This window comes from Echinops telfairi, unplaced genomic scaffold, assembly GCF_000313985.2.
Source record: "Echinops telfairi isolate 266 unplaced genomic scaffold, ASM31398v2 ScPeMD7_7424;HRSCAF=8462, whole genome shotgun sequence".
In the NCBI taxonomy this organism is placed as follows: Eukaryota; Metazoa; Chordata; class Mammalia; order Afrosoricida; family Tenrecidae; genus Echinops; species Echinops telfairi.
Window position 1 is genome coordinate 29,018,106 of NW_022111324.1, and position 14,993 is coordinate 29,033,098.

The window sequence follows — 14,993 nt, forward strand, 5'->3', positions numbered from 1 at the left end:
TTTTTAAAGAAGATTACCTGGTCCTTCTTCCTATTCTGTCTTACTCTGGAAGCTCCATTGAAACTTGGCCACTATGGATGGCCCTGTGGTCTTTGAAATGCTGGTTACTTAGCTTCCAATATCACAACAATATGCAGGTCACTACAGTAGGACAAGCTAACAGATGAATGAATAGGGAAAAATTAGAAGCTATTATAGTCCTTTATCTTATAAAAAATGAGTTTATTAAATGATGTTGCTAAAGGCTGTCATTATTCAGTGGTTCTATCTTTAAAGTAGTTCTGTGTGTTTTAATGGACTAATACTGCTATAATAGGAATACCAAAAAATGGGTACTTTTTATTTTCAGAAACAAAAATTTATTTTTTTACCATTTAGGAGACCAGAAGTCCAAGCCCTGGTGGTGTGGTGGGTTACATGTTGGGCTGCTAACCATAAGGTCAGCAGTTCAAACCTACCAAGCTAGCTACTCCCTGGGGGAGAGAGGAGGCAGTATGCTCTCATGAAGATTTACTGTATTGGAACCCTAACGCAGTTCACTCACCCTTACGGGTCATCTGGGTCTGAATGGACTCCTTGGAAATGGGGTTGGCTCTGACGGACAGATCCCTCTGTCTCTGGAGGAAAGTCCTGTGTCTGAGCTTCTGTTCCAGGGAGTTCTTCGTGTGGTTTGTCATACCATTTCCCTTGTTTCTTTCATATCTGACTCAAGATATATCCTGAATTATTAGCATAACAAAAGTCCTCCCATTCCCAGCTAGGATTATAACCACAGGCATAAAGGTTAGGATTTGCAGTGCATATTTGGGGAAGGGGCATAATTCAGACATTCCATCCTTTGCACACCCCTAAATTCAAGTCTTTGTAGTTTGCAAAGCATATTTTGGTGAAACTTAACATATGGTAAACTTAACCATTAATCTTGGTTACCACCTGTTCTTCTTAGTATTAGTTTTTTAAAGCACTGTGTCAACTTTATGCATATAATTGGTACTCCATAACTTTTTGCTGGTTTGAATTCTCAAACAGAAATAATGCTAAATAATGTTAAATACTTCTGTTAGCTAATATTATATTTCTACTTTTAGGTTTCCAGAATGCTCCCAGGAGGACTTATAATTCTTGGAGTATTTATCATTACGACGTTAGAACTGGCAAATGATTTTCAAAGTGCGTTACGCAGAGTAAGTATGATCTGCCCCCAAATTCTTAATATGATGACAGTAATGTGTTATTTTAATTGAGATTACATATAACACAATGATTCTAGTGTTTTTAGTTTGGTTATTTAAGTGTGCTCAGATAGTGTGATTATATCGAAAAAACTTTCCACTTAATTCTTTGAGTATTTTGAGTGCAGTACATCTAAATATTTATATTTTCAATGAAAACTTTATAGGATTGGCCTTCAAGAAGTTTGTGAAAAAAAATTGAATTGAAATATAATGGATTTTTTCCAGAAACTTTGAAGTGCCTTCCATATCTTGTCTTTATTTTTAAGAAAATGTTTACTATTATGAAACAAATTATAGGAGGGTTTTTTTTTTCTATTGTAGTAGCAATGTTCTGCTAGACCTTCCATGTAGTACCAAGCCATTGCTGTAATGTGAAATCAGTAGGTGTTGAGATTATTCACTGTCTGCTCAGTTCTCTCAAGATGAAACATAGAGAATAATCAAATACTTATTCTTTATTCCTGGACAGAGTATTTGTCCTGAACCCCATTGTTTAGTGTAAATTTTATTCCTATGGCAGTGAATTGAGTAACACAGCCAAAACAAAATAAGAAGACCTATAAGCTGTTCTCCCTTAAGCTTAAACTTAAAGGCATCTTTGAGCAGCTAGCTTTCACCTTCTAGTTTTTAAAATCCCCATGGCCTTTAAGCCAGGATATTCCTTTTATAGCAAGGGTATTCCACAGCCCAAGAAAGAAAGAGGCCAAAGAATCTTGAGAAGCACAAACATCACAAAATCCCCCCAAAATTGTTGTTGAGTAAAAAAGAACAAGAGCTCTAAGTTCCATAGATTCTTTTGGTTTTTAAGCATTCTCTTTCAAATGCTTATCCTCAGGCTTTGATATCTGTGCCTAAGGGAGTGAGGCACGAAAATTGATATACTTGCCTTCCTTAGTCACTTGCCCAATCTTCTGCCAAGTTTTTCATTTTCCATAAATGCACATCGTTCACAAGTGTTGGTCTTCTTTGACTTTTTATGATGTAATGTAAATAAATCTCTGTGTTTAAAGGAATCATTGTGCATCCTTTTGTCTTCCCCCTGGCTTGAATGGCGGGAGAGTATGTGTTAGAGAGCTAAAGACAGATGCTCTTTTTAAAATTACTTTGTATCTTTTTAAATGCCATGCCACAAAAAGTGGTACATTTCAATTGCCTAACTTTGTTGCTATTGGTCTACATTGAAGGGCACTTTAAGAAGCACCTTATCGACATTGTCAGTGTCTCTCATAAGCTTAATTAAGATCCTTGCTCATGGTATTACCTTCATGGAAGGAAATCCTTTTGGATGTCATTAATCAAGAAAATTACAGCTTTTCCGATCTGTGTTGTTTTCAGCCATTGTTAGAAAGCGTGGAGTGAAATTATGATCCTCTCTCCCTAATACCAAGTGTGCATTTTCATCATTCTCATTTCTGATACAAATTTATGTCACTTTTAATTTTTTTCACTTTTAGTGTATGTTATTACTAATTTATCCTTATATATAACCTAAGTCTCTTGGGCCATTTAAACAAGAAATCCTAAAAGGTTAACATGCTTCATTTTTGTGGGCTAAAATTACTTGTCCTTTCTCATCCTAATTAAGACAATTGTTCTATACTTTATTTAAATGTTAATGATCTAAAAATAACTTTCTGTATGTATAGTTGATCCCTAATAAGAACAAATTATAGTTTCCTTCCTAAAGCTTATTAGTACGTATTTCTAAACATGGAATTCACAGTGAAACTTTAAAGCTAGATGGGGTTTGGAGACATTACAATTGTATTTTTCCTGCCTCACTTTTCATTGTGCTTTGAGTTGATGTGTGTTTTTCCCTCCTTCAGCTAGTCTTTGCTGTGGAAAAGTCTGTGAATAAAAAGAGACTATGGAGTTTCACAGAAGATGAGGTCTCAGAACGAGTGGCACTTCATATTTGCTCCTCTACAAAGAAGTATCTTTTATTTGGGTGTGTTTATTGGCTAAAATCTGGGGTTCTTATCAAAAGAATTCTCCTGTAGTATTTTTTCCAAAATTTAATTGAGTCACCTCTTTTTTTTTTAAAGCTTCTTTCCAGTCTTCTTTATTCCGTAAACACCCAGTTACAAGTCAAAAATAAAGACAAGGAAGGGTATAGGGAAGAGTCCTGTGATGTGCCAGTGGGGGAGAGGGGACAGAGTTGATAAGACTAGTCCTCTCCCTCCACAGCCCTGGACAAGGACTAATGCTCCTATCTCAGAGCTTTGAGGAAGAGGTCCACAAATAACAAAGGGAGCTGAGGGAGGAGGAGGAGGCCCCTGGGCCAGGAGTTTACCCCAAAAGCCTTCAACTAGAATAAATATTCTTAGGCTTTTTCTGTTAGCAGCCTTTATAGGGAAAAAACAAATCATTTTCAAGTATAATGGTATTATGGGTCAATATATCCCAAAGTGGGTGATACCACACCCTGGGGGGCACTGGAACAATCCAGGAGGGCTGCAAAAGCAGATACCCACACATTAACTAGGATTGTGGGCTGTCGTACACAAGTTAATTGACAAGGGGTAGGGGGGAGTGCGAGTAATTCTTTTTCTGAAAAGTGGTTGAAAGGCCAAATAATTTGAAAACCCTTGGTATAGGTAGAGCATGTATGTGTGTATATATACATATGTATTAATACATACATATACATGAGGCTCCAGAAATCTTATGGAAAATGGAATTAAAAGATAATACAACTCTGAGTATTTTTGAAGCATCTTCATATGTAATTAGTATATGTATGTACGTTTAAGTATATAAAGTATGATCTTGTAAAAACATGTATGCATTTGTTTTGTTTTTACTTTCAATGCGGGTTTGTTGTTTTTTTTCATTTTGGTTGTTTCTGCCCTTAACTTGTAAAGAATATTGTGTCGAACTTTTGATGTGTGTGATCCAAAGGTAAGAAAAATTGCTCTTTAAATATATATTTTGAGCTGCAAATTTTTAAGTAAAATTTATTTTATAATTAGTTTAAATAATTTTGAGTTCTAATACTTCCTATTGATCTTCACAACCCCTTGTGTTCGTTATTTAATTAAATTTTTAATTAATCTTATTAGAGACAATAGTGGATGTAAAGAAGTCATACTATTTTAATTGCTAGAGTATTTCCAGTAGGCTCTTTCTATCTTACTTAGTTTTTTCTTTGAGAGACTGATATTAAAAATACCTGAGTCCTTTGGTAGCTACAGTGCCTATAATTGAACTGTCTGTATTAAGTGGAACCCATACTTAGATTTTGAAAAAGTACTTTGTAACGATTTCGTTTCATAAACTAAATACACAGTTTATCAAGGAGAAACAAGAAGAGCATATCTGAATCTGGCTACACATACTCAACCTAAGTATGCACCTGATTACCTAATTTAAATATACTGCCATGGTTACCTCACATAGTTTGTTAGCAAGGATGGAACAGGAATATGAAGAGCTGGCACCTATGAGTTCACACAGTGGATATTTGTTCACATCAGAAGCTTCAGAATTGACCCTTTTGAAGCTGGAATTGAGAAATAGAGGACCAGGGGACTTTGTCAGATTTTTAGGCATGAAATTTCTGACCTTTTTTCTGCCTACTTCTCTTGGGAAGAGTGAGGTCAGGGGTTACCTGGATTGTGCTGAACTTATATATGCCTCATTTTATTTATTTCTAATCTGTAGCCCTTTGATCAATGAATATGACAAAACATATTGGCGGAGGTTGTTGTTGTTTTGTATATATTATTGATCCATGCATTTTATCTAAACCATATCATATTTTTGCTTTTCATCCTTTCTCACTACTAAAGAGTTCAGCAAGACCTGCAGATTGGAAATATCAAAATGGACTATCAACTTCATGGCCTTCTTTACAGTCTACAGTTCACATTAATATTCACATTCCACTCTCTACTACCACCGTCAGCTATTCTCTGGAGAAAAACACAAAGGTAATAGGGTGAAATGTGTTTTCTTTGCTAATTGCTTAGTAGATAGTGTGCTTTAATTCTGGATGTCTGTGCCATTTATTATCCTCAAAAATGACATTCTAAAATAATAAAATATGGCATTCTACTTACTGTTTTAAGGAACAAATTGTTAAGACCCCAGCCAGATTTGTTTGTTTTTTTTTTCTAGGACAGTGGGACAATGTCATAATACTGGTGCACTTAATATAGTAGGCATGAGTGAAATAAATAATATACAAGGTCTATATTTGACCTTCTCTGGCTTCCTTGTTGCCTTGAGACAGAAGTCAGATATACCTCTACACGCCATCCTTGACCCTATTCTCATGCCAACTATTCTCTCTACGACACTTAGCTTCTGTGCTGGGTTCAATAATTCATTGCAGTGGCCACACAAAATTCACAGGCAATACTCACAATGATTGGGAGCTTATTGGGAGAGTTCACAGGTTACCACCGGCCAGGATTAGTAAACAGTAAGGATTCAGCCATTGGCCACAACAGCATTTCTCCTATACCAGTAGTTAAGTCTCCCTTCAGTCCTTAGCCCCTCAGCCACTTGGTCTCTGGCTTCTGCTTCTGTGGGCCAGCAAGCTAGCTTCTACTCTGCCTCATAGTCCCACAGTCTCAGTATTGCACTGTTGTTCCATCTCATAGTTTCCTTGTCTTGGCCTCTGGCCTTGGCCCGACTCCTTTGTTCTGTACCACGGTCTCTGTGCCACAGTCTCTAGTGCCTCTGATCTCAACCTCTGCCACATAAGATAGAGATCTTTAACCTGCTCTTGCAATGATCCTGAAATATCTCTCTGTGACCAAGATGATGACTTGTACCAGAGGAATGGCTTTTATTTTATGGAGGTGTGGTTTTGTATTTTACCACACCTTACTCCCAAGGACACAGAGGGTATCAGTTGGTTTACACCCTCTACTAAAGTCAGTACTCCCCCACCCCCCAAAAAAGAAAAAACAGACTCTCTACCATTAAGTCAATTCTGACTCATAATCACCCTATAGAACAAAGTAGAATCGTCCTAGATTTTATAGAGCATAACTCTTTACTGGAGTAGAAAGCCAACTCTCTCATGAAGAGTGTCTGGTTGGTATGAACTGCTGACCTTTTAGTTAGCAGCCCAGCACATAACCAGTATGCCACGAGGGCTCCTACAAGTCAGGAGTTATCTCACCTTTCTATTCTGTCCATTAATATAATAGGGGACTTACTTCAAAGTGGAATTATAGCCACAGACATAGAGTCCAGAATTATAATGCATTGCATAAGAAATTATGTGTCGAAGGCCCATATTAATTGACTATATCTCAGTGAGCTGTGTAAGAAAGCTCACTCTTATACTTTTTGTATTCTACTTGCGTTCTTAGTTTTGTCTCTCCTTTTTTAGTCTTTCTTGCATTTCTGTATCAGTCCTTTGTTCATCTCATTTAAATTTCTCTTCTTTCTTCCCACTGAAGTAAGCAAATGGAGTTTGGCTACTTTTTTTAAGATAATAAATATTATTGTGTTGTATTTAACTGTAGTCATATATTTTCATGTGATGATAAATGTTGGTTTGAGATAAAAATCTGGGGAAAACAAAAGAGTATTATTAAATACGGGTAAAATTTTAAAAATTGGGGATATACTCTTCCTTTAATAGAGTGGTATTAAAAACGGTATTACTGGTATTTTGGGGGTGTGGAGTTAATTTAGAGGGCATTATAGCTAAAGGATAGCCGTACTATGTTTCTTTTAAGAATGGACTTACACGCTGGGCCAAGCAAATAGAAAATGGTGTATTTTTGATTAATGGACAAGTTAAAGATGAAGACTGTGACCTACTTGAAGGACAGGTATGTTAAGAGAAAATTATCTCGCTTATGAAATGACTTGTGCTTAAGGAAAAGATAAAAGAAAGATAACTTACCTTTAGCTTTTTAATCCTTGTTTTCACGAAGAGTTTTCATTTATAGGTAGTTCTTGACTCAGGACATTTGAGTTAAAAGGAACTACTTTTAAGACCTTCAGTATTTTTGCTTGTATATTTTATCATTCGTAATACTACATACAGTGTTGCATGACATGACATCTCTATAAGTTTATGTGGAATGTTACCAACCCCTAAAGACAGACTGTGTTTATAAAGATATTGTAATCAAAGGCAATAATATTGAAAGTCTAGAAAAATGAGCTATTTGACTTCTATCAGAACCAACTTTTGATAGTCATTTGAATAGAACAAGAGTTCTACCTGTATTTCTCACATGTAAGTTAAATGTTTCCCCCCCTCAGAAAATTATGGAAGAAGGTTTTTTCTGACCTACATGGCATCTTAAAACCTGAAGACGGGAACGTCAATCTGGTTTTCATGAATTATAAACTATTTAAAACTGAAGGCCATGTATTCTTCTGCCATGATAGCATTTTTAAGGCTTAAGTTGGGCCATCTTTAAGGAGTGGTTTATTGGGCCTTCTAAAATAGCTGTGCCCTAAAATAAGAGACTTTGGTCATCTCCTTTGGGGGGGAAAAAAAAATTAACTGCATTGATTCTGTGCCAACGACCCTTTAGGACAGAATATAACTACCCTGAGAGTTTCTGAGATTGTAACTGTTCATAAAATAGAAATCCCCCTCTTTCCCTGGTGGTTTTGAACTGCTGACCTTGCATATTGCAGCCCAACATGTAACTAGCATTATGGCTCCTATTACTCTAGAACAGAAGTCAGTAAACATTATATATAGGTCCAGATCATAAAAGTCTTAGACTTTGCAGACCAGATGGTCTCTTGTAACTTTAGTTCAAGAGACTTGTATACAAAGTAACTGGGAGTCTGGATTTGACCCATAAACTAACTCTTGCTTTAGAGAAATGAAAGAGGGAATTTTATCATCTTAACAGTTTCCAAGAATACACTTTGATATAGAATACACAAAGTTATAAACCTATCGTTAGGGATTAAATTTGATTCCCACTGAATGTTTGCTCACTGTCAGTATGAGTCAGAATGACTTGATGGCAATGGACTTGCGTTTTTGGTTTTTGTCATCTTCTTTAAGAGTCTGGTATTCTTTCTTATGCTAATGAGAGCATGTTGGGTGTGGTGTGTCCTAAACCTAATAGATTAGATTAGACATAAAAGCAATCATAAACAGGGAGGAAGATGCTTCCTGAGGCTTGCTGAGGAACCTCAGCCTACAGAAGCTGAAGGATCTCTTCCCCCCAGAGTCTTTGCCTACTGCTGATGCCATAAATTCAAATGTTTAGTCCTCTCAACTGTGCAGAAATATGTTTCCGTTATCTTAAGCATTCCATTTGGAGTATTTCAGTTACAGCACACTGGAAAACTAAGACACCTGCAGGAGAAAGCTAAATTTAAAACATAAGTAATAATACTTATTTGTTTGTTTTTCTCTAATTCACTTAGTATTGAGGATAGATCCTAAATTGTTATATGTTCCACTTTCATTCTCAAAAATCTGGCTTTTTAACTTGAATCTTTTGTATTTTTTGTTCTCATTTTACTTTCTTTTGTTTTCCAGAAAAAGTCTAGAGGAAGTGCCCAAGTGATTCACCATTCTTTTGATGTCAAAGTTCTAACCCAATTGGTAAATATTTAAATTTCCATTTTCAAAATTTTTCATGTAAGATAAACATAATGAAAGTGTTGTTTATATGTTTATAGAGAATCAAAGCCTCTTAGAGATGAAGGAGTGTATACAAAACATCTAGTTTCAGAAGCAATATTTTAATAAAACTTCTGGTTTTTTGCCTCAAAATATTAAGATTTTAACAATAAGTAGATTATCAATTTTTAAAAAGCATAATCTATATACATATTAATGTGTATACAGGGGTACCGAAAAAATGGAAAAAAGCTCTGCTGGCTGGAGCATAAAGTAACTCGCTCCGAGTTGGTACACCCAGTGGCATTGCCTGGGAAGGTTCCCTCTGGTCACGGTGAATTTTTTCATAAAAGCAGTTTCACTTCAACCTCTTTTTTTGTGATGGCCAATTTAATAGAACAGTGGTTAGCTGTGAAATTTTGTTTCCTGCTTGGGAAAAATACCGCAGAGATTACTGTGATGTTGAACACAGATTACAAGGACAGCGCTATGAGAAAAACTCAAGAATAAAAGTGGTTTCTCATTTCAAAAAAGGCAAAATGCCAAATGATGACAAACCTTGTTTTGTATGCCCATCAACTTCCCGAAAGGATGAAAATATCAACTCGTAGTGCATTTGGAGTTCGTTCCACCAGGTCAGACTGTTAATCATGCTTTCTATTTAGAGGTTCTGAAAAGATTGTGTTACAGTGTGTGACAAAAAAGGCCTGATTTGTGGCAGATTGGGGGACTGGTTTTGCCACCACGACAGTGGACCTGCCCACTCAGGCATTTCAATGCACCAGATTTTGGCAAAAAACATGTCTCTCTTAACCCTTGTACCGTACTCACCTGACCTTGCTCCTTGCAACTTCTTTTTGTTTACATGAATGAAGAAGGACATGAAAGGTCAGTAATTTGAAGACATAGAAGAGGTGAAGAAATAAAACAAGGGAGTTGTTGTTAGTCATCCAAACAAAGGAGTTTGAAAATGTTTCCAAGAGTGAAATTGCAGATTGGACAAATACATCAAGTGCTTTGAAGGTGATAGGTTGTTTAGTAAAAATATTTAAATACATAGCTTTGAAATAAAAATTCCAGTTTTGGGGGCATATGCCCCTGTATTCATACACACAGGGAAGTAAATATTTTGGGTTGCAGGTTTTATAAACAAATTTTAATCCTTAACAAATTGAAAGTTAAAGAAGTATACACAGCTGTGTCAAGAGTTGTGATATACTTAATTTAAAGTAGGTGTATAGCTACTTTTAACGAGCCTGGGGGCCACAATATCAGAGTTTCAAATCCACCAAGTGCTCCTCAGGAGAAAGATGAAGTTGTCTGCTTGTAAAAGTGTAGGGTCTCCCTTGGAGTGCCTAGTGGGTTTCTTAATGACGCCACCAGGGTTCCTTCAAATTAATAGTATATATGCAATGTATACTGGGAGCTCTGGTCATGTAATAGTCGTTGGACTGCTAACCAAAGAGTCAACATTTCAAAACCACCAGCGGCTGTTTCTGTGATGCTGGAAGCTATTCACTTCAGAGGAATTCAGATTCTGAAGGCCTAGCGAAGAGAACAGGAACATTGTCAGAGATAGTGCCAGAAGATGAGCCCCTCTGGTCAGAAAACATTCACAATATGACTCAGGAAGAAAAGCCTTATCAAAGTAGAGTCATCCATAAAGACGGGAATGGAGTAAAGCTTGTGAAAATAAAGCCTTCAAGACCTTCATTGGAGATGGGATGCTACTCAAAACGAGAAGAGCTGCAAATATATATTAATAATTGGGACTTGGAATGTATAAAGTATATATGTAGGCAAATCAGAGTAATGAAAATTGAAATGGAACTCATTAAGAACTCATCATACCTTAGGTGGTCCTGGGCTAAATTTGGATGGCATTGACTAGTTTGAATCAGAAAATCATATGGCATGCTGTGCTGGGATTGACAAAATCAAGAGCAATGGCATTGCATTCATCATCAAAAAGGATATTTCAAGGTAGACAAAGTATAGAAAATCCGATCAATACAACTATGATTAAAATTTATGCACCAAAGCTAGTGATAAAGACATTGAAATATTCTGCCAAGATCTTGAGTCTGAACTAGATCAAGCATACAAGCAAGATGCATTGATAGTTATTGGCGATTGTAATGCAAAACTTGTAAACAAAGAGAAAGGAGCATTAGTTGGAAATTATGCCCTTGGTGATAGAAATGAAGCTGAAGATTGTATGATAGAATTTTGTAAGGCCGGTGACATATTTATAACAAAAACATCTTAGCACAAAAGGTTATTATAAATGTGGACTTCTCCAGATGGAATACACAGAAATAAAATGGATTGCTGTGGCAAGAAATTACACAGTAGCTCAATATCAACAACTAAAATAAGGCCTCTGTCCAACCAACTACCGGGTGAAGCTGCAGAAAATTTAAAGAAGTCCACAAGAGCCAAACTATGACCTTGAATATATACCACCCAAATTTCAAGAACATCTCAAGAATAAATCTGAAGCATTGAGCACTAATGACAAAGCCTTATGAGCTGTGGGATGGCATCACGGATATAATCATGAACGGAAAAAAAGGTCACTAAAAAGGCAAGAAAGAAAAAATCAAAGTGGATGTCAAAAGAAACTGTAGCTTGCTCTTAATCATAGAGTGACTAAGGCAAATGGAAGAAATGATGAAGTCACAGCCGAACAGAAATTGTCAGAGGACAGCTCAAAGTAAAATATATGAAATATGCACAGACCTAGAGTGAGAAGACCAAAAAGGAAGAACATGCTCAGCGTATTTTAAACTGAAGAACTAAAGAAAATCTTCAAACCTCAATTCACAATTCACAAAGATCCCATGGGCAAAATATTGAATGATGTAGACATTCTACCATTTCAAGAAGTAACATGAGCAAGAACCCATGGTACTGAAGGAGGTACCCTGAAAGCATTAGCAAAAACAAGCCTCCAGGAATTGATGGAATAGCAATTGAGATATTTCAACAAGCTGACAAAGCACTATGGGACACAGCAAAATCAGTTATTAGAGGAAGTTTCATAGCAATACATACACAAATGAAAAAGCAAGAAAGACTTATGATTGATATGCTGACACAAAATTTACAGCAACTAGAGTAGAGTCAATATGACAATCCTACTAATACCAAAAGAAAAGAAATTATAAAAATCAGAGCTGAGATTCAGGAGATGGAAAATAAGAAAACTATGGGAAAAATTAATGTTCCTAAAAGTCTCTTTGAAAGGATTAACAGAATTGACAGACCCCTGGAAAACCTAACCAAAGAAAGGAACAAATTTCAATAACAAGGATGAGGGATGAAAGAGGGGACATTACAACAGATCCTCAGGAAATCAAAAGGATAATCACACAATACTATGAAGGACTGTACTCCAATGACTGCATCAACTTGGAAAACATGGACAAATTCTTGGAAAAACAATCCCTCCCTAGAATATCCCCCATGGATGTTAAGAATCTCAACAGACCTATAGCAATAGAAGAAATAAACAAGGTTATCATGGAATTACTAACCAAAATATCCCTTGGACCAGATGGCTTCATAGGAGAATTCTACCAAGCATTCAGGGAAGAACTAACACCAATTCTACACGAACTCTTCTACCTTCAGAAAAATGAAGCAAGACCCTTACCTCACTCCATACATAAGAATAAACTCAAAGTGGATCACAGACCTCGAGGTGAAAACACAAAGTATTCCAGCAATCAATGAGGAATTGGAACCAACCTGAGAACTTTGGTGCAGGGACTACATAGGCTATCAGAAAGGGAAGGAGGCAAATACAGACGAGTCACAAATTGACAAGTGGGATATTCTGAAGATAAAACACATGTGTACATTGAAAAAACTTCACCAAGAGAGTAATAAGAGAGCCCACAGACTAGGAAAACAGCTTTAGCAACACATCAGACAAAGGCTGTATTACTAAAATCTACAATATTTTGCAAGTTTACAATATGAAAAAAACTAACTGCCCACTAAGGAGGTGGGCAAAGGACCTGAACAGAAGTTTCACAGGGTAAAAATCCAAATGGTCAATAAACATATAACAAAATGTTCCTGATCATTAGCCATAAGAGAAATGCAAATTAAAAGAACAATGAGATACCACCTAACACCCACAAAGATAGCCCACTTCAAAAAATCAGAAAGCAACAAGTCTTGGAGGGGCTGTGGTGAGATAGGAATTCTCACCCACTATGGAAATAGATTTGGCAATATCTAAAACAGATGGAAATTGAGCTACCATACGACCCAGTAATCCCTCTACTGGGCATATACTCAGAATAAGCAAGAAGCAAACCATGCCCACACATCTGTGCTCCAGTGTTCATTGCGGCACAGTTCACAATTGCAAGGAGTTGGAAACAACCCAGATTTCCATCAACAGACGAATGGATTAAAAAACGGGTACATACACACAATGGAGTACTATACATCGCTAAAAAGCACTAATGAACCCATGAAGCACATCGCAGCATGGGAGGAACTGGAGGAAATTATGCTAAGTGAAGTAAGCCAAGCACAAAAGGAAAAGTACAGCATGAATCTGCTGAGGTAAGCTTAAAATTGCAAAGTGGGTATAGGGAAAAAGCTACTGTATACAAACTTTCCTGGGGTGAGGTCCAGGGACTATGGCAGGGGCCAGACCAAATCCAGGCATACAAATGGTAGCCAACTATTAAGGCAGTGGGGTGGGGGCGGGGCCGGGGGGAGTGCGGAAAGACATTGGTAGCTGGGGAACAGGGCATCAGCCCACCCAAGGGGAGGATATTGTTTATATTTCCACAGGGAAGGAGGGACTAGACTTCAACTCCGTGCTCCCAGACGTGAATGCAAAGCAGCTGGGAACCAATAGAGAGGTCTGAGCAGCCAGCCCCAATCCCAACGACATGGACAGCTGCCCCTCCCCACAGAAGAATTTATTTCAGAGGACAGCACTGAAGCTGCAGCTCTGGGAGAGGGACATGTCTGATCAGAGCACACAGGAGCAAATGAAGGGGGAGAGAGAGAGAGTGGAGCACAAGCTGGTCCACCAGTCCTGAGGATGACATTCCCATTCAGAACAGCCAATGCACAGAGAGGACCATAGGGCCAGCCCCACTACGAGACACAACATCCCTCACTGACCCGTTAGCGCTACGGGGGACATCATTGGGGACACAGTGCAGGAATTGCGCCCGATCTGACCCCACCACACCGAGGCGAAATGCTAAGGGCTTGTAACAGAACAGCAAGGAGAACAGAGCAAGGAAGCCCCCAAGGAATACCAAAAATAGATTTGGGGGCCATGGCATGGCATCCCATCAGAGTCAACCGGAAACACTCCTAAAGGTCAACAAACAGACCTTGAATTATTTACAGGCTTTTCTTTTTTTTGTTTTGTTTTCTTTTGTTGCTTTAACTCTGTCTTCTTTTTTGTGCATATTATTATCTCTGTAGGTCTATCTAGATAAGACAGGCGGGATAAACAGTTTGGAGGCGGAAACAACGGGATTGATGGTTCCGGGGGACATGGGTGAGGGGGAGGTGGGGAAAAGGAAGTGGGGTGTTAACAAAACCCAGGGACAAGGGAACAATAAGTGATCCAAAATCTATTTTGTGTGTGTGTGTGTGTGTGTCTTTTTTGTTGTTTTGTCTTTTTGTGTGTGTGCATATTATTATTTCTGTAGATCTAGCTAGATAAAACAGGTATAAACAATCTGGAGGAGAAAACAATGGGACCGACAGTTCTGGGGGGGCATGGGAGAGGGCAGGCGGGGAAAGGAAGTGGTTGTTAACAAGGCCAGGGACAAGGGAACAACAGTGATCCAAAATAGATGGCGAGGAGGGTGCAGGAGGCCTGGTAGGGCTTGATCAAGGGCATTGTAATCGAGAGAAATTACTGAAACCCAAATGAAGGCTGAACATGATAGCGGGACAAGAGGAACGTAAAAGGAAATAGAGGAAAGAACTAGGAGGCAAAGGGCATTTATAGAGGTCTAAATACAGGCATGTACATATGTAAATATATTTATTGATGATGGGGAAATAGATCTATGTACATATATTTATATGTTTAGTATGAAGGTTGCAGATGGACATTGGGCCTCAACTGAAGTACTCCCTCAATGCAAGAACACTTCAGTCTATTAACCTGGCATTCAAAGATGCTCACGTTCCTA

At 37.7% G+C, this 14,993-nt stretch overlaps 1 protein-coding gene across 1 annotated transcript in view; it reads left to right on the forward strand.

Moving 5' to 3' along the window:
- ODR4 (odr-4 GPCR localization factor homolog) overlaps positions 1-14,993 on the forward strand; it is a 53,112-nt gene that overhangs the window by 15,143 nt on the left and 22,976 nt on the right. The window contains exons 4-9 of the mRNA XM_045298163.1: positions 1,089-1,184; positions 3,062-3,168; positions 4,100-4,136; positions 5,027-5,167; positions 6,935-7,030; positions 8,719-8,784. Coding sequence (XP_045154098.1) covers positions 1,089-1,184; positions 3,062-3,168; positions 4,100-4,136; positions 5,027-5,167; positions 6,935-7,030; positions 8,719-8,784 — 543 coding nt within the window. The remainder of the gene's footprint in view (positions 1-1,088; positions 1,185-3,061; positions 3,169-4,099; positions 4,137-5,026; positions 5,168-6,934; positions 7,031-8,718; positions 8,785-14,993) is intronic.